This window comes from Spermophilus citellus (genome assembly GCF_964194105.1).
Source record: "Spermophilus citellus genome assembly, chromosome: 3".
In the NCBI taxonomy this organism is placed as follows: Eukaryota; Metazoa; Chordata; class Mammalia; order Rodentia; family Sciuridae; genus Spermophilus; species Spermophilus citellus.
In genome coordinates, this window is record NC_138184.1 from 29583994 (window position 1) to 29604612 (window position 20619).

The 20619-nt window shown below is 35.0% G+C and overlaps 1 protein-coding gene across 28 annotated transcripts in view; it reads left to right on the plus strand.

The window, feature by feature from the left end:
• CLASP2 (cytoplasmic linker associated protein 2) overlaps positions 1 to 20619 on the plus strand; it is a 228227-nt gene that overhangs the window by 169438 nt on the left and 38170 nt on the right. For 16 of the 28 annotated variants that reach the window (XM_081283481.1, XM_081283503.1, XM_081283486.1 and 13 more), the window contains 4 exons: positions 3853 to 3916; positions 13208 to 13371; positions 14544 to 14622; positions 14755 to 14805. In XM_081283481.1, coding sequence (XP_081139607.1) covers positions 3853 to 3916; positions 13208 to 13371; positions 14544 to 14622; positions 14755 to 14805 — 358 coding nt within the window. The remainder of the gene's footprint in view (positions 1 to 3852; positions 3917 to 13207; positions 13372 to 14543; positions 14623 to 14754; positions 14806 to 20619) is intronic. The other 12 variants (XM_081283484.1, XM_081283485.1, XM_081283507.1 and 9 more) reach the window with 1 other exon arrangement.

Sequence of the window (20619 nt, forward strand, 5' to 3'; positions counted from 1 at the left end):
GGTTTCTTACCATCTCTCCACATGATCAACTCTACTTTCAATATTATATATTTTGTCTTCATTGTCTGAGGTTCTGTCTTCCAAGTGGTCTAGTCTGTTGATGATGCTTTCTATGGAATTTATAATTTGGTTTACTGATTGCTTCATTTCGAGGATTTTTGCTTGTTTTTTTTTTTTCCACAGTCTCTCTTTATTGAAGTGGTCTTTTACTTCCTGTATTTTTTCTTTGATTATACCTTATACTATCCTTTACTTCATATATCAATTTAACTATATACAATCTGAACTCCTTCTTGGATACTTCTTCTGTGTTATCAGTGGCTTCTGTTGTTGAAGCATCTTGGTTTTTTGGTGGCACTTTTTTCCCTTTTTTTTTTTTTTCATGTTGTTACTGTGTTTTCCCATTTAAAAGTACAGATCTAAGCCAGGATAAATTCTACCCTGTTGACCTGTAGTGTCCCTGAAGGTTTTCAGTGCTTCCCCCTTTACTGGTGAGACCAGTATCAACAGCACCCAGTGTACACAATATATAGCCTTAAACCTAATATCTCCCACTGAGGCATCTACTGCTTTCTCATATTAAACCAAAATGAAGAGTTCAATAACAATCTATAGTACAAACAGAATATTTGTTAAAATGATTTACAGTTTCAAATGGTAGATGAGAGAACAGAGGTAGTACAGTATGCAGTATTCACGAGAGAGGAAGAGAGAAGCTAGAAGTAAAAATTCACAGGAAGAGTGGAAGAGGAGCCAACAGAGGTTGGCTGCTGGTTGCAGAAAAGTTGGAAAGAAAATCCAAGAAAGTAGACAAGAAAGAAGAATGTGAACAAAGAGAAAAAATTAAAGACATAAGAATACAACAAAAATGTAAAACCCCATTCATATATCATTGTCCTCCACACACTGATGCATAAAAAACATCCTGTTCCAAGTATGGTGGAGAGATTAGTGAATCAAAATAGAAAAGAAAAGAAAAGAAAAGAAACCTTTCTGGAAAGTCAAACTGTCTCTGTCATTGTTTTATAGTTTCTCAGCCCAATCTCTGACATCTCTCGGGATCACCAAACCCAGATCAGCCCTGGCAAACCCAGTCTCTGCCCCACCGATCTGGGCTTCAGATACATCAGGCTCGGCCATGCTGTTGTCCCAAGATCTCAATGCTGCTCCTCTTTGCAGAGAGGCCACCCCAGATACACCTATTCAAAGGAGTAACCCCAAATCCCAAGATGCAGCAGCAAGACAAGGGCCACCAGCATTCTCAGCAGGAAGACCCCAGTCTCCTCTAAACCCTCACATTGGACCTGCAACTTCCATCTGGAGTCCCCAGACTCTTTTTTTATTTTTTTTTTTTTTAAGAGAGAGAGAGAATTTTAATATTTATTTTTTTTTTTTTAGTTTTCGGCGGACACAACATCTTTGTTTGTATGTGGTGCTGAGGATCAAACCCGGGCCGCACGCATGCCAGGCGAGCACGCATGCCAGGCGAGCACGCTACCACCTGAGCCACATCCCCAGCCTAGAGTCCCCAGACTCTTGTGGTGGTAAACCCAATGGCACCCAGGCCCGAGGCCCTAGCTGGTGTCCCAAAATGGGTGCATCCACATGCAACCAAACCTGTAGTCACTGCCATCACAGTCCTCTAGGCCATGGTCTCAGCAGTAGTGATGGTGGTTGTTGATCAGCAGTAACAGAGGCTTCAGAGGGCAGCGTCACCAGGGGGTCCCCAGCGGTGTAGGCTTCAATTGTATCCAGGGCAGAGGTTTCTTTTGTGGTAGCAGCACTAAGAAAGAAGACCTCCAGGCAATCTCAGGCTGGCATCAGCAATGGCAGTAGCAGTACAGGAGGCAGTTGATTGACAGGAAACTTCTGGTTTAGAGGCAGCAGGAATTCGTGTCCCAGGTAACCATGGCCGCACCCAAAGAAGAGACCTCCAGGCTCCGCAGCAACAATAGTGGTCTACTTTTTTTTTTTTTTTTAAATAACACTTAAAAAATACTAGTTTAGGGGCTGGGGATGTGGCTCAAGCGGTAGCGCGCTCCTCTGGCATGCGTGCGGCCCGGATTCGATCCTCAGCACCACATACAAACAACGATGTTGTGTCTGCCGATAACTAAAAAATAAATATTGAAAAATTCTCTCTCTCTCTCTCTCTCTCTCTCTCTCCCTCCCTCCCTCCCTCCCTCTCCCTCTATCACTCTCTCTTTAAAAAAAAAAAAAAAAAAAAAATACTAGTTTAGCAACCGGCTTCCTGAATTCAGAGTTTGCATCAAAGTGTCTTTCCAAAGCCTCAGTCCTTCAGAACCATCTGTATTATAAGTTACTAAAAAAAATTTATTTTGTTTTCTCTGTTTAGTGAAGCATTTTAAAGGAAACTTTATTCACAAATAGAAATTAAATGAAAATTATCAATTTTAGAAACTAAAAATTAGTCCTGGGGGTATAGATTAGTGGGCACTTACTTGTCTAGTGTATGTAAAGCCCTGGGTTTGTTTGATCCCCAAAACTGCGAAAGAAAAAGAATGAACAAATAGCAAAATGTGTGTAATAATAAAGTTGACTGGTATATCAAAATTTCTTTCTGATAAACTTTCAATGAGAGGAAAGAATACTTATGCTTATTAAAGTATTTATTCTTTTAGTTGTAGACACAATACATTTATTTTATTTATTTATTTTTATGTGGTGCAGAGGATCGAACCCAGCACCTCTCATGCACTAGGTGAGCACTCTACTGCTGAGCCGCAACACCAGCCCTGGAGTGAATTTCTTTCAGGACAGAAGTTTATTTTGACTATGGGTTTTAGGATTTTCATTCCTTTCCCATTGGATTTGTCTTGCTTCCCCCACCCCCTCCCCATATCCTTCATTGTCTTTGTCCATATAATGTTTTAAATATTTATAGTTCGGCCCTTTAAAAACCTATCTTAAGCCCAGTGGCTCAGGAGGCTGAGGTAGGCAGATGCTTAGTTTAAAGCCAGCCTCAGCAACTCAGTAAGGCCCTAAGAAACTTGGCAAGAACCTGTCTCAAGAAATAAAAAGGACCTGGCACCATGACGCACACCTGTAATCCCAGCTGCTTGGGAGGCTAAGTCAAGAGAATTGGGAGTTCAAAGCCACCTTTAGCAAAAGCAAGGTGCTAAGCAACTCAGTGAGACCTAGTCTGTAAATACAAAATAGGGCTGAGGAGGTGCCTTGGTGGTTGAATGCCTCTGAGTTCAATCCCCGGTACCAAAAAAAAAAAAAAAAAAAAAGCCCTGTCTTCAGATAATTATATAGGTTCTGAGTGTGGGCTACCTTCTGACTTGATACCTGTGAAATCAGGATTTGATATATCTGTTGAGTATTTATTTTAGGACTTATTAAACCTGTATGATTTTAAATAAATATTTTTGTATTACCTAATGTAGTTTCATTTACCTATATCCAACTTCATGAAGTAAATCAGCATAATATTATTCCCAGGCCCATCAGGATTAGTTTAATATTAGGTTCAGCATGTTCTTTTACGTGGCAAAAGAGTAAGCGGAGTTTAGAAAGATTTTGGCCCCTAAGTGACTAAAATTATGTACTAGGAATGTCACATGTATTATTTTCCCTGTGACAATATGAAATAAATGTGTACTTCTTTTTGTGACTTCCACCCTAAAGCTAGTGTAGGTTATAGCAAAATGCCACATTTTATAACTTTGTATTTAGCCCTGACTTGTAAATCCCAAACTTCAAATTTTTGAGAGTTATGTCTCTTAACCTTTTTATTGTTGTTAAGAAATTTAAATATATGAAAGGTTACTTTAAAATGAGTTCATTTTATGGAAAGATATCAATTACCCAACTTTATTACTTTTACAGTCGAGTTGAACTGAAAAGATTATGTGAAATTTTTACAAGAATGTTTGCTGATCCTCATGGCAAGGTATGTTTTAGTATTTAAGATTATTTACTCATATGTGCCCAAAAAAGAAGTAAAATAGCAGAAAACTGTAACCACTTTTGTTTTATTATTACCCCAAAATGGGTAGTGATTATTTTTAAACATAATTTTCAATATCATACATAATTTAGAAATTGTTCTTTGGTAATCATTTGTGCTTCTCCGAAGGGAGATTGAGAGTAAGATAATAATTTAGCCAGGGTGAGTATATTTTGTATTATTAAGAATATTTCACTATTTGTGAAGAATATAATTGGGGTAAGTTTAAGAAAGTTGCTGACATTTTATTCAATTTTCTTCTATGATTATTAGAACCATAATTTAAACATATTATTTTCTTGAAAGAACTGTTTTTATAAAAAAGAATTGCCATTAAATAACAGAAAAGCACAAAATATGATTATAGCCGTAGTTTGATAGTAACATAAAAATGAAACATTTTACATATTGAATAAAAATCATAATTTTCAGAACTTTGTTCACTCTTTAATGTTGATTTAACTATATTGGATTAAGTACTTAAGCATAATTGGCATGTTCACTATGAAATTTTGGTTTATCTTAATAAATAATAATGTTATAAAAATGTGTTGTTATTTTGTTTCCAGAAATGTGTTTGACTGTGGTAAAACTTATATTAAGTATCTTCCTTTAGGATGTCAAATGCAGGTGTGTGTCTAACCTTAATGAGAGATGTAGCAAGGAAGTTATAAAAAAATAGTAATGAATTCTACTTTATTTTTTTTCTAATTATCTTCACTTCATTTTTGTACACATCATTTTGGTTTTTTCTATTTTTCTATTTTTATTATGTCACTCCTTAAAGATATAAAATCCCACTTTATACATAAACTAAAATCTAACTAAAGATTAAATCCTATTGGGCATATACTTATTTAAATAAATTGCTTACACTTTAAAACAATATTTTCCAAAGATTCTCCTTTGTCAGGGGTATATTTATTTTATCTGAAAATAAATGATCCCATTAAAAAGCAAAAATGAAAATATGTTTAACAAGCAGTTTGTTGGCCAAAATGTTTTAAAATTTGTAATTTTCAAACTGTAGATAATTCTGCCATTTTATATTGATATCACCACCGCTAATTACAGTTGTAGGTCTTGCTTTAATCTAAAAATTTCTATAAATTCTAAACAGATTAACTTTTGGTCAGTAGTTGGCACGGTAAGCCAAAAGGGGAGATAATTATCTGGAGGAGCCTTTTTCCTTAAGGAACATTTTAATTGACAATTTATTCAACTTTGAAAATTTAGTTAACTATCTTCACTAAATGATATAATTTGTTGCTACTGGAAAGTATAAGACCAAGGCTGAATTTATTTCTTGGTCATAATTTTTGACCATTTTTTAATGGTAATAATGCAAGTTAGTTGGATGCCAGTGTCTGTGCAGCGGTAAAGAGAAACAAACTTAGCTTTCCTATTTGATCTTTAAAAAAAAAAAAAAGAAGTTTCTCTTATTGACTGACCCATCTGGTTTTGTTATGTTTATTTGGGGTTGGATTTGGGGGGGGGGGGTTGTTTTTATTTTTTTTTTCAATTTTTTAAAATTTTGATGGACATAGTACCTTTATTTTATTTATTTGTTTTTACGAGGTGTGAGGATCAAACCCAGTGCCTCCTCATACATGTGAGCTCTGCCACTGAGCCACAATAGTGCTCTGCCACTGAGCAACAATCCCAGCCCAGGGGTTGGGTTTTTTTTATTCCGTTCAATGAAGAAATGTAATGGAAAAATTTTTGGTTTTGTTTAGCTTTTCTTTGATGATTGTTCATCATTAACTCTGCCAATAAAGTACTACCAATTTGATCTTTCAGGATCTAGAAACTTAAAAAAACAAAACAAACAAAAAAACCCTTTTCTTTCAAAATACATTGTTGATTCTTATTAGGGATCAAATGTTAATTTCTGTAAATGTCTGTGACTTTTCAGGCCATTATAGCCTCTGTCCCACAGTTATTTAAGTCTGCCTTTTTAGCATGAAGGTATTTATGATAGTGTGTAAACAGATGAATATAACTGGGTTGCCATAAAACTTTACTTATGAACATTGAAACTTGAGTGTTCATATAATTTTCAAGTGTCACTAAATGGTCTTGTATTTTAAGCCATTTAAAATTATAAAAATCATTCTTATCTTGAAGTCCATAATTTGCTGACCCCTGTTCTATATGATTCACTCATTGTCACTGACACTAAAATAGAAAAATATATTCAGGAACCTGTGCTCTTGCAGCACATGTCCCTTGCTGAAAATCAGGACTACTGAAGGGAAATGGTATACTGGCCCGGTTAAGTGAAAGCACACCTCCCTGCCTTTTCCTGCAATCTTCATATCAGATCTGTGATTGCCTGATAATCTTCTACATCTCAGCTTTTTCCTCTGTCCTCCATGTAGACTGACAGATACTTTCTCTCCTAAAATTCTTAGCTGTCTTTACCTCCTCACACATCTCATGCCCCAGCATGTATCCTGCCTCTTAACTTACCAAGAAAATAGAAGGCATCTAGCCAAAACTCCCATTTCTTGCCTCCATCCAACAAGCTTCACCATCAGCCCATTCTTTCTACCTTTCCTCCTTTTGAAATGGAAGGAAGTCTTTCTCCTTTTTGTCCTGTGATGTTTGTGTCATGTAGAATTTTGCCCTCTTCTTTCATTCTCTGCCTTATATGAAGCTTCTGTTACCTGCTTTCATAATAGCTTCCAGATGTGTAATATATTTCCAGCCCATGTTTTTTCTCCTATACTTATTTAATTACATATCTATTGGCTTCATTTATCCCTCAGTTTCTTTATAATATTCGTTCCAGGACCAACTCCTCACCCACACCACCCTCTTGAATACCAAAATTCACATATGCTCAAGGCATTGATATAAAGTGGAATTGTATTTGTATATGACCTATATAGTCCTCCCATTATATTTCACATCCCCAGATTACAATTCAATATGGTAAATAGTTGTTATACTTTATTATTTATGGAATGACAAGAAAAAAATGTCTGTACATGTTGGGTACAGAAGCAGTTTTTTTCCAAATATTTTTCGATCCATTGTTTGTTGAATCCTTGGATGCTGAATCCACAAACACAGAGGACCAACTATATCTTCAGCCTCAATACTACTCTTCCTCCTGCATTGCATTATCTGATTATATGATGCCACCATTACTCAAGTGAGGAATTGATCATTATTCTAGAACTTTCACTGGATCCTGTTGATTCATCTCTGAATATCTCTCCACTCTCACTGCTAATCAGGGCATGCTCATCTTTTGCCATTTGCACCACCTCTCCCCCTTCCATCCCTAAATTATCCTCCATACTGCGTGCCCTAGTAACCTTTCTAAAAAATAAATCTCTACTATCTTAAAAATCCTTAAAGAAATAGCCAAAGCTTATCATTTTGGTTTGTATTCCCTCTTCGCTGTCAACCCAGCCCATATACCATGAGTAGACTTCCCCATGTACATTAAAAGGCTTCAGTCTTGATGTACCCTGGGGAAAAGAAAAAGAAATAGCATTTCACTCTTTATGTTAGCAGGTTCTGGGGAGTTGCAGGCTTCCTCCATAAATGAAAGTTGTTCTCACATTTGCCCGACAGAAACAGGATGCTTAAAGAACAAAGTTGTGAGCAGCAGTTCTTATCCTTTTAGCTAGGACCACCTGCTCCAGCCACCATAATGTTTCCCTTTTTGTATCCAACCAAAGGTCTGTATCCAACCAAAATATTTGATGTATCTAATATATAGTACAGAAATGCCAGAAAAGAAGGCCTGGAAAAGAATTGTTTCTAAATACAGAGGAAGGATATTTCCTGGAACAGGAATAATATGAATAAAGTAAATATAGTTAGCAAGTTGAAATTTTTTGATTTCTGTAATTTGACAAATTAACTTTTTACTTTACATATCGCTGTCCCCCAGTATCTGTAGGGGATTGGTTCCAGGACACTCAGCAGATTGCAAAATATGCAAATGCTTAAGTCTCTTATATAAAGCAACACAGTGTTTGCGTATAATCTACATACATCCTCCCATACACTGTAAATTATCTCTAGCTTACTTATAATAACAGATACATGTAAATGCTGTGCAAATAGTTGTTACACTCTGTTGTTTGGAGAATAATGACAAGGGGAAAAAATGTACACCTTCAGTACAGATAGTTTTTTTTTTTCACCAAGTATTTTCATTCCATGGTTAGTTGAATCCACTGATGCAGAACCTGCAGATAAAGAGGACCTGAAGATAAGTAATCTAACCAATGAAATATGTAGGATAGTAACAGACCACAAAGTAGCAAATTATGTTATTTAAAGCCTCTTAGTGTTTTTATAAGAGAGGCAGTGCAACACATAACAAGTATGAATATGGAGCAAGATGGCTTGGGTTCATATTCTGTCTCTAGGACTTATTAGCAGTGTGTGCCTTGGTTCCTTAATCTGTAAAACAGAATATATAGTAATATATGCCTCATAATGTTGTGGTGATGATTAAATGAGTTAATACATATATAGCCCTTAGAATATACCAATATAGTAGTTTTAAAAATTAAGGCATTCAGAGCAGATTTTTATTTTGACTGCTCTGGACACATTTTTTCCCCCTTAAGTGTAAGCATTGTCAGATACTAAAAGTTATCCTATATGGTTTTTGCATTTGACTGAAGTAGCTCTTCAAAAAGAGCCACTTTCACCAAAGTATATTATATGAATTAGATTTTTATGGTATTTGTGATTCTGCCTCTGGAATCATGCCTTTGAGTCTTGGGTTACTAGGAAATTTAATTTTACTACTAACTTGGGGCACAATTGAGTACCTTATGTAGAAAGTGACATCTGGTCTTTTGATAAATATTTTAAGCAGCTACATCTGCTCTCATAGTCCTTGGAGCAGGAGACTGTCACACATCTTACCTGAAGAATTAAAAAATTGATAGTATAAACAGTTACTTTTTTTTTTAACCTCCAAAGAATAGTAATTGTTCCAGGTCCTCACAGAAATTATTTAATTTATGAAAATACTTCTTCTGGGGGAAAAGGGAATAAGAAACGAAAACTCATCCCAATTCTGACACTTTTCAGAATTGGGAATGAGTTTTGTGATTCTTGGGTTCTTTCCCAGTTGTTGAACCTCAAGGATAGTACGATGTACAAAAGAAAAGCTTTTGTCTCTTTTTTTTTTAATTTCGTTTGCCAGGAGGTTAAAGAGAAACACAGGAAAATCATGTTCTTCTCCCATGTAATTCATTTAACTCTTTGTTTTCAAAACTATTTTGAGTTTATCATAAAACTTTGAAAAACATTTGTCATTTTTATTTTCTTAGTGTTTTTCTTCCATACAGGAACTTTGCATTGATGGCGACTAATTTGTGTGTTTTTCTTTTTTTTCTTTTTTTCTTTTTGCATGCTGTCCCCTGTGTTGGAACTCTCAATAGAGAGTAAGTTGGTTCAATATTTGTTGGAAACCTAACTTTACTGCATGACTGTGAAATTAACCCTTTTTCTCTGTTTTCTCTCCCAAAGAGTTCATGCAGTGTTGGACCCTTTGCAATCCACGAAATGCTATATGCAAACTGTCATTCTGTTTGGAGATATGCTTTTTTAATCTACTAATTAATCTAATTTGATCATGTTCTTCTGTTCTTTTTTTGACTGGCACACCTAAGATATAAGTGAGTTTAGGAAAATACTGCCTCAATTGTAATAGCTCAGATATTTAATTCTTTCTGAACAAATTACAAATGTGAGATATGTAGGATTATAAATTGATTCCATTGAAGGTTTAAAAATAATTCCCCACTTTCATAATTATTTAAAAAAAAATTGGGCCCTGAGTCCCCATATGTACTTCGTAATAGTCTGTTAATGTCATTGCATAAAAGCAAACAGCAATTTATGGAGCATTGATTCTCAGCTTTCTCTTTTGAAATTTTTATTCCTACTGTTACATTAGCTTATCCATTTTCTCCTTTAATTCTAGGCAAGGATATCAACACCTGAGAGAAACTCTTTGTGTTAGGGAAATCGAAGAAAAAATTTTGTGTATAATTTCCAATATATTATGCATATGGATATATGTGCATATGTATGTGTATATATGATCATTTATTAAGTACTGTTATAGGATATAAATGTTTTTGAAAGGTTATGGTAAAATTTTATATAGAGAGTGCTATAAATACCATGTCTACATTTTTATTGGGCTACTCACGTTATATCTAACCAAAAGAAATTTCTATTCAGACACTTAGAGAAGTCTTCTTGAAGGAAATAACAGTTAAGATCTTGATGGAAACATAAACCTTGGCTACGTCAGCATGAGAAGAAAGAGCCTTCCAGGAATGGCTAGCATGAGTCCAATGAAGAGAGTGGGTAGTGCCAGAAAGTTTATAGGAAAGAAAAACAAGTTAATCTTCACTAGAATGAATGGAAAGTCTTGATTCTAGGAGGAACAGGTGTTTACTACTAATTACAGGGTAAATTTTGCCTAAGAGAAAATACTTATTTTCATTGAAAACTTTTTAGGTAACTTTGGACTTGGTTCCATTGATGATATAGGACTGTATAAAACTATAGTCTTTATTCTATAATAATATATATTCCAGATGGAATGATAATATAGAGAAAAAGTTAAATAGCACCAAAAATAGCTAATCCCACTATGAATTCCAAGTAGGAAGGATCAGTGGCTCTTATCTAAAGTAGCCTAAGAAGCTTCTTGGCTGGAGCTTGAGTGGGGAATCACATAACTATATGTAAGCAAGCTGGAGGTATGAGCAAGAATAGGAGAAAATTGGAGTCATGTGAGATGTGAATGAGAGTGGAGGAATAAAGGGTCTTATTTTACTGGATAGTCCAGTTTAGAGAGTTAGAACTTTATATAAGGTTTTGAGACATTATCTTGTAGACAATTTTATATAAGGGTTTGAGATATTATCCTATAGACAATGGAAGACGTTTAAGAATTTTGTTTCTATTACAAACTGTCATAATCTGATGGTAAGAAAGAAGCATGCATTGAAAAACACAGCCTGCAGGCCAACCTGTCCTGCTGCCTACTTTTGAAAGTTCTATTGGAACACAACTGTGGCTGTGCTACAATGGAGTTGAGTAGTTGCAAGACCCTATGGCTTGTAAAGCCTCAAATATGTACTATGTGGCCTGTTACAGAAATGATTTGATGACCCTTGATATATAGAAAATATGAAGGCTAGAGTCGGGCTACTGCAATAATCCAGACCTAAAATCAGAAGTGCTTGGTGCCTACAACAGTGCTATGATAAACAGATTTGGGGAAGACCGAAAGAGAGCAGTTCTAGAGATCTGGAGCCTCATAGAATCAGAGAGGCCCAGTCAAGGAGGTCACACTTGGGATGAAGAACAAATCAGAATGAAGACATTTAGGATGCAAAAGGACAATGCCTGCAAAAAGAAAAAGAAGGGAAATACTAAGAGGCAAGAAATGTCAAGCTACAGAATGGCCAACCATACTTTACCTAGGAGAAAGCTATTGCATACCACAATTAGAAGATAAGTAGTGGGAGCAATAGGGTGGAAGCTGAAAGAGAAGCTCCTGGAATGGTGTCTTCTGCATGTTGCAGTAAAGGATCTAGGTAAAAAAAAATGAAAGAGTAAATATAGTAGAGGAGAGCACACGTTAGAGAGCAAAAATATGGAACTGAAAAATTAGACTTATAAGGGAATAAAATTGACTCTTCCTTGGAGAAATGATTATTAGAACATTAGGGTTAGAGGAAATCAAATTGAGGGAAAAGCCACTAGAGTTTAATTAATAGAGTAGATAAAATACAACTGAAAACCAAGTGACCTAGCTAAGTCTTGACCCATTGACTAGCTGTGAAACTGAGTAACTCACATTTTCTAGTTCTCTGTTTCCTTGTACATAAAATGGGAGAGTCGACTTGGGCATTTTTCTATCTTATGACTTTCTAAATGGGTTTTCATATGGAAAAGTTTCAGGTTGGAATCCTTAAGAAAATAGGGAAGAATTTAAACAAGAGTAAAAGTGATCCACAGAATAAAAAACAGTTACGTATTGGTAAACTAGCTTTGGCGGGGAGAAAGAAACCTTGATTTGTAGTGTTTGCCAGTGTCTGAAGTGTCGATGACTCCTATTTGAAAGCAGCTGCTTTCAAGCTACCAAACATTTCACAAAATTCCTGAATACTAAGATTCAAATGTTAAAGCTTATAGTTCTAATAGAGAAAATCCTTCAAACTCTTAATTCTCAAATTAGTATACTTTGGATATTGAGTATTTTAAAAACCATAGTTTTAATCATCTGTTTTGATTATAATTTGTCTCAAGTCATCATGACTGAGAATCTTAACAGTGTTTTCCTCTTTACCTTGAAATAATTTTTTAGTATGATATTGTATTTCTTGTAAACAGATAAAACCTTGTGATGGATTGCTTTTCATACGTACTTCAGTGAGATACATCATGTTTTGATAGTAGTTTCTCTGCACCTTAAAACTTTTTCACTTTAATATTTTTTTAAACAGATAGATTAATGTTAGAACCACTTATAAAGCCCTCCCCACCACACACAGCATAAATGAAGACTGATGGCATGCCATCTAGGACCTTTTAAAAAATCCACTAAAATTTAGATGTAGGCTTTTATCTTGAATTTATTTGACTTTAGGTACAGTTTTATTTATCACAGGTCATTTAAAATTACTTTTGGGGCAGTTTTAGTAAATAACAGATTTCATGCCAGAAAGTTTGTGACAATTGTCATTTTGAGAAATCTGAGGATTCTCTAATTTAGTTCATTATGTTACGTAAATTTTATACCTTAGATAGCTATTAGTATAGTCATTCTCTAATTTACTCAATGCCACGCTTGCAAAAAGCTGAGAGTTAGTGAGACTATAGATCCTTCCCCTATATTTTGTATAAAATAGATTTTTAGTTTAAGTAGCTTAAGCTGTGGCATCATTGATTACATTAGGTGTGCCAGCCATTATGGCCAAAATTTCTTTACCAAGTGATGCTGCATGGAATAGCTAATTGTTGAACTTCTGCAGAAGTTGGATAACGATTCAAATGTACTCTTGTATCACAGAGTCCAATGAAAAGCAAGAGAGATTGTTTTTCCGCTTGGCTGCCAATCGCTGTGCCTCTGATTCCTGTATTCCCTTCTATTTTCAGTTTTGAACTGAGCATAAAGATCAATATTTCCTCGTTTTTCTTCCCACCTCTCCCCTTTATCTATTATAGGTATTCAGCATGTTTTTGGAGACTCTAGTAGATTTTATACAAGTCCACAAAGATGATCTTCAAGATTGGTTATTTGTACTGCTGACACAACTACTTAAAAAAATGGGTGCTGATTTGCTTGGATCTGTTCAGGCAAAAGTTCAGAAAGCCCTAGATGTTACAAGGTAATATTTTTTGCATGTATTTCAAGTTTACCTAATAATAAGTAATATTTAATCTTTATGCTAAAATTTAATTTCTGAGATCTTTCAAATAATTTATTCTGTAGAAACACCTCTGAAAATTGTTAATTTTCACCAATCACATGGTATATTTAATACAACATTGTTTCTTAGATCAAACCTTTTATTTATTTTGTAAAAATTTTATTGGTTCAAGTAATTCAAGATTGTATTTTATCTTAATTAGGATTAATCTAGAACTAGGCATATTATATGTACCTGTAGTCCCAGCAACTGGGAATGCTGAGGCAGGAGGATTATTTGAGCCCAGGAGTTCAAGACCAGCCTGAGCAACATAGTGAGATCCCATCTCAAATAAAGAAGAAAAAGCTGGACATGGTGACACTGTCTGTAATCCCAGCAGTTGAGTAGGCTGAGGCAGGAAGATCACAAGTTTGAGGCCAGTGTCAGCAACTAAGCAAGGACCTAAGCAACTTAATGAGACCCTGTCTCAAAATAAAAAATAAAAAAGGGCTAGAGATGTGACTCAGTGGTTAAGCGCCCCTGGGTTAAGTCTCTAGTACCACCCCCACCCCACCCCACAAAAAATAAGATATCTGTAGTTGCATCATGGCGTTTTGACTAAAGATCAACTGAAGATATATCTGCAAAGTAGGGTTGAAGATTAATTTTATCTAATGTAAATATGAAAGTATTTCCTAAGTGTTAATAAAACATAGTACACATTTAAATATTCAGAATCTCTTTTCAGAAGATTTTGAACCATTGATATGTTTCTACTTTCCTATGTATACTGTTGAAGTGACTGTTTCAAAATGTCCATTTTCTGAGTTGAAATGAAACTGGAATTTAAATTTTAGGTGTGGGGGAAATGTCTGAAACTATTGAACTTTCTATTGAATACATTTTTCTTGTTAAATCCATTATTGAGGCAAGATAGACTATTATTTATTATAATGTTGCTTCTTAATCCAGTACTGGTCATAAATTCAAATGTTTTGTTCTTCTGGGAATGCTTTTATTGTAGACTGTACTACAGATATATACTACTTCATATGACATTATGTTTTGGCATTAAGCAGTTTTTTTGCATGAAATTTGTTAAATGCATACTTGTTGACTTAATTTTTTTGTTTGCTTTGTTCTTATTTCAGAGAATCTTTTCCAAATGATCTCCAGTTTAATATTCTAATGAGATTTACAGTTGATCAGACTCAGACACCAAGCCTGAAGGTAAAAAGCTGAGGTTTTTTGCAAACATTGTAAAAAATTGAAGTATTTTATTGATAAAGTTATGTCAGTATTTGTATTTCTGTCACATGAGAAACAGTTCAATCAGTGGGTTTTGTTTTTATGAACTTACAGACAGTCAAGCCAGCACTTCGGGACCATCTTCACTCTTTTTGGAGCTCCAAGGTTTTTTGTTTTTGTTTTTGTTTTAATCTGCATTATTTCTTTTCTTAACTCTCTCTGCAGTGTTTCAGATAATGTTTGTATGCATCTATATTCGAGTACTAACCTTTGTAAGCCTTTTACGCATGCACATATTTGATTTCAAATGTTTCTCAAATGTCCTTCCTCCTTTGGAGAACGCTTACTGGGGATATACATTTAGAAGGCATCACAATGTGGCCATCTAACACTAAGCTGGTACTGCAAACTTGCTTTATAAAATCTTATCTAATTTTATGTTTGTGATTTCCCAATACTTTTTTTTCTTATTTGTAATCTTAGGAGCTTTAATGGCATTTTGGATAAAATACCAGTTTTGCCTAAGTACATATTTTAGTAAACAAACAAATCTTAATATCAGTACCATTTTCCTTAACCAAAATAGTAACTATTTTTGCAATGTGATGTTTCTGATGTACACCAAATTTGTAATTAAGATTAACTTTCTCAGTTTTTATTTGCACACATTTTCTAGTTAATTTATGTGAAAAGTAGGTGGATTCTAATTTGTAATTTTAAATGATGCAATTTAATATAAAAGAAAAAGTGATATAATATTAAAGAAGATCCTCCTGAATACTTTGCCAAAGATGTTTTTTTAGTGAGCTGTATCAAATGAGATTAAAGTCAGGGAAATAACAAGCATATATGCTTACATAAGTCTTTTATCTTCTGCTCTATTCTGCACGAAGTATATTTCCATGAGCATTACTGCCCAGGATTGGTTTTTCCCCTTCGTTTCTGAATGCAGTTGTGTCTGAAAATCGCAATTATGTTTCTTACCAGGGTGGATATACATTCAACATAATGTTGTTTTCTCAAAACTACTTCATGAAAGGGATTCCATCTATTTTTACTTTGAAAAGTGACCTGCAGAAAAACAGTTTACTTGATATTAGTGAGAAATGTTTTTTGAACTCATATCCAAGGCATTGTGCTCAGTGTTCCTGGGAATATAAAATTTATAATTAGATCACTGTTTTCTATATTACATGATAACCTGTAAATTACATCTACCTGTGGTAGATATTCCAGTACTGTTGAAAATGTATATAGAGGGGCTGGGGATGTGGCTCAAGCGGTAGTGTGCTTGCCTAGCATGCGCGGGATGCTGGGTTCGATCCTCAGCACCACATACAAATAAAAAATAAAGATGTGTCCACCAAAAACTAAAAAATAAATATTAAAAAAAGAAAATGTATATAGAGATGTTTCATGGGCCAATGCAAAAGATGATCACCAGCTTAAGAAATAAGGGTAAGAGATGACTTGAGGTAGAGTATAAAGTTGCTGAAGAAAACAATTAAAGGGAATAGTGAAATGGGAAACAGACAAATTAAAATGGGCTTTCCTTTTGGAAAACATTGTACTGGAGACTGGCACCACAGACTGTTTCTTTAAAAGCCTAAATTATTTATAAATATACATAGAAGTATAGTTTCAGTAGCAAAGCCATAAGGGGAATCACTCTTCAACTCTTAAGTAGATATTTTAGGATAGCTGGAAGAAGTTATGTTTTTATGCAAAAATATAAACAACTTTCAGGTGGGTGACAGGGTTAAGTTTTTTTTTTTTAATTGGTTGTTCACAACATTACAAAGCTCTTGACATATCATATTTCATACATTAGATTGAAGTGGGTTATGAACCCCCAATTTTACCCCAAATGCAGATTGCAGAATCACGTCGGTTACACATCCACAATTTTACATAATGCCCTATTAGTAATTGTTGTATTCTGCTACCTTTCCTATCCCCTACTATCCCCCCTCCCCTCCCCTCCCATCTTCTCTCTCTACCCCATCTACTGTAATTCATTTCTCTCCTTGTTTATTTTCCCATTCCCCTCACAACCTCTTATATGTAATTTTGTATAGCAATGAGGGTCTTCCTTCATTTCCATGCAATTTCCCTTTTCTCTCCCTTTCCCTTCCATCTCATGTCTCTGTTTAATGTTAATCTTTTCTTCCTACTCTTCCTCCCTGCTCTGTTCATAGTTGCTCTCATTATATCAAAGAAGACATTTGGTATTTGTTTTTTAGGGATTGGCTAGCTTCACTAAGCATAATCTGCTCTAGTGCCATCCATTTCCCTGCAAATTCTATGATTTTGTCATATTTTTTATTGCTGCATAGTACTCCATTGTGTATAGATGCCACATTTTTTTTTATCCATTCATCTATTGAAGGGCATCTGGGTTGGTTCCACAGTCTAGCTATTGTGAATTGTGCTGCTATGAACATCGATGTGGCAGTATCCCTGTAGCTCTTTTAAGGTCTTCAGGGAATAGTCCGAGAAGGGCAATAGCAGGGTCAAATGGTGGTTCCATTCGACAGGGTTAAGTTTTAAAATCTTAACAGGCTATGGAAAAACACAGATAACTTGTTCTAGATCTAGCAAAAAGACTGAGGGAAAATATCTTTATTGAGAAATGATCTTTCAGATTAAAAAAAAGGATGTTTACATAAAATGTGATATCTCTCATGTATTATCATGTGATCAGACATCAAATAGGAAGCAGTGAGGGAAATAACAGTATAAAATCAGGAATTTTAATTTGAATTACTAATGTTTTTAAATAAATGTAATTTTGCTGAACTCTGTAATTCTTCACAAACATTGAAGAATTACACACACTTAGCAATCGAATTGTTTTTCCTTTGAAAGAGTATATATTTGCATAATTGAAATTATAGCCTGTATGTAACCTCATAAAATACCCTACTAAAAACATTCAAATTATTATATGTGTGTGATTATTTTACCTATTATTAAATATGCCTATTCTGAGACACCTTTTTAAAATTTTGCATGACTCTATAAATTGTCAAGACACTGCACCAACTGAATGTCACAGAGGGCAAATAAATGCTTGCGCTTTTTTTCCCCCTAATCTACTGGGAATTGAACTCAGGGTCTTGTGTATGCTAGTCATATGCTGTACCACTGAGCTACATTCCCAGCCCTTTTTATTTTTTATTTTGAGGTAGAGTCTTGAGAAGTTGCCCAGACTGGCCTCAAAGTTGTAATCCTCCTGCCTCAACCTCCTGAGTCACTGGAATTATAGGCATGCATCACCACATCTAGCCCTTTTTATTTTATTTTGATTCTGAGTCTCACTAAATTGCCCAGGTTCACCTTGAATTTGCCTCAGTGTCCTAAGTAGCTAGGAATACCAACATCTACTACTATGCTCAGGAATATATACAGTTATTAGTGTTGGTAACTTAAAAAGAATACATTGTTCATTTATTGATTTAACATAGTCATCTTTCAGCTATTCACACTGATAGAAGATACATGGCTTCAAGAATCCAGAATATTATGTGCTATCCTATAATTTAGGTAGGCTTGCTACTACAAAACTAACCACATCTTATATTAAAAGTTATAATTCACTTTTTAAATAATAAGTAAAAATTGTATATATTTAGAGTATACAACATGTTTTGAGGTGTGTGTGTGTGTGTGTATGTGTGTGGAGAGAGAGAAAGAGAAATTATGGAATGACTGAGTCAAATTACTTTTGCATTACCTCACATACCTTTTGTGTGTGTGTGTGTGTGTTTGGTGAGAAAACTTAAAATCCAATCTCAGCAGTTTCAAATATTTAATATGTACATGGTGACCAAGCATGTGATGCACATCCAGCTATTCAGGAGCTTGAGGCAGAAAGATCGCAAGCTGGAAGCTAGCCCGGGCAACTTATCAAGACCCTGTCTCAAAATAAAAAATAAAAGTACTGGGAACAGGGGCTGGGGATGTGGCTCAAGCGGTAGCGTGCTTGCCTGGCATGCGTGCGGCCCGGGTTCGATCCTCAGCACCACATACAAACAAAGATGTTGTGTCCGCCGAGAACTAAAAAATAAATATTAAAAATTTTCTCTCTCCTCTCTCACTCTCTCTTTAAAAAAAAAAAAGTACTGGGAACATATTTCAGTGATAGAGCAACACTGGGTTAATTTCCTAGTACTGCAAAAAAAAAAAAAAAAGTATATTGTTATTAACTGTAGATACTGTGATGTCCATAGTCCTCTTGAAATTATTATTCTTTTCTAACTGAAATTTTATGTCCTTCAACCAGTCTTTCCCTAATCCCCCAGCCCCAGGTAACTACCACTTTACTCTGTGTTTCTTAGTTTGATTTCATCATGCTCCACATATAAGTGAGATCATTTAATAGTTGTCTTTCTTTACGTGGCCTGTTTCACATAATATATTGTCCTACAGGTTCATCCGTGTTGTCACAAATGACAGGGTTTTCCAATCTATTTATTTATTTATTTATTTGCTGTGCTAAGGATCAAACCCAGGGCCTCACACATGCTAGGCAAGTGCTGTACCACTGAGCTACAGCCCCCACCCAGGGTTTCCTTTTTTAAAGCTAAATAGTATTTCATTGTGTATATATACTATATTCAACCATTGATGGACACTTAAATTGATTTATATCTTGGCTATTATGAATAACGTTGCCATAGTACATGGGGGTACAGATAGTTGTTCAACATACTAATTTTCATTGTCTTTGAAATAGTTACTCCCTACTGGGACTACTGGATCTTATGGTATTCTATTTTAGTTTTTTGGAGAAACTTCATACTGTTTTCCACAATGGCTGTACTAATTTACATTCACACCAGTGGTGTGCAAATGGTTCCCTTTCTCTACATCTTCACCAGCAACCTTTTGTCTTTTGTATAGTAGCCATTTAGTGAAGTAAGTGATCTCTCATTATGGTTTTAATTTGTATTTACATGATGATTATTGATGTTGAGCATTTTCATTTTTATATTGTACATTTGGGTGTTTTCCTTGGAGCAATGTCTATTCAGGTTCTTTGGCAATTTTTTAATCAGGTTATTTAGGGTTTTTTGGTTTGTTTGTTTAGGTTGATTTCTTTACATATTTGGATGTTCATTCCTTATCGGATGTGTGCTTTACAAGATATTCTTCTATTCTATAGGTTGTCCCTTTGGTCTGTTGTTTGTTTGCTGCATAAAAGAATCTTTTTAGTTTAATGTATTCCCATTTGCTATTTTTATTTTTGTAAGCTGTGTAAAATTATAAATCTGAATATTTATTTCTTATGAAAGAAGAACATAATTTGATATCCCCCTTTTTTTGGTACTAGAAGCAGGAAGGGGAAAATGTATAAGAGGCAGAACTTTATTTCAAATATTCCTTCCTATCTGTTAATTTGGCATAACACTACCCAGAGAGATTTCCCATAGATACTTGGCCTGAGTGATAAAAATGACATTTAAATCCATAAGGGAAGAAAGAACATAGACTAATTACATTAACCTGGGCAGTATCTCAACTTGCTAGGGTTTGGGATTTTTTTATTTCTTTTTTTTTTTTTTTTTTTTTTTTTTTTTGGTACTGGGGATTGAACCCAGGGACACTTTACCACTGAGCTACATCCCCAGTTCTTTTACTTTTTATTTTGAGACAGGGTCTTGCTGAATTGCTGAGGCTGGCCTTGAACTTGTGATCCTCCTGCCTCAGTCTCCCAAGTCACTGGGATTACAGGTGGGCACAGCTTATTTTTGTTTTAGAGACAGTGTCTCACTACATTGCCAGGGTGGCCCTGAACTTGCAATCCTCTTCCTCAGCCTCCTGAGCAGCTGGGATTACTGGTGCCTGGCTCAAGTTGTTTTAATCGTGCATTTAAACTTTACTTTTCCTGAGTCAGTAAATCAGCCTTTACTGTGTGTTTAGCATCTGCTGAATCCAAGGATTATACACTACTATATCACATGCTATTTCTAAAGA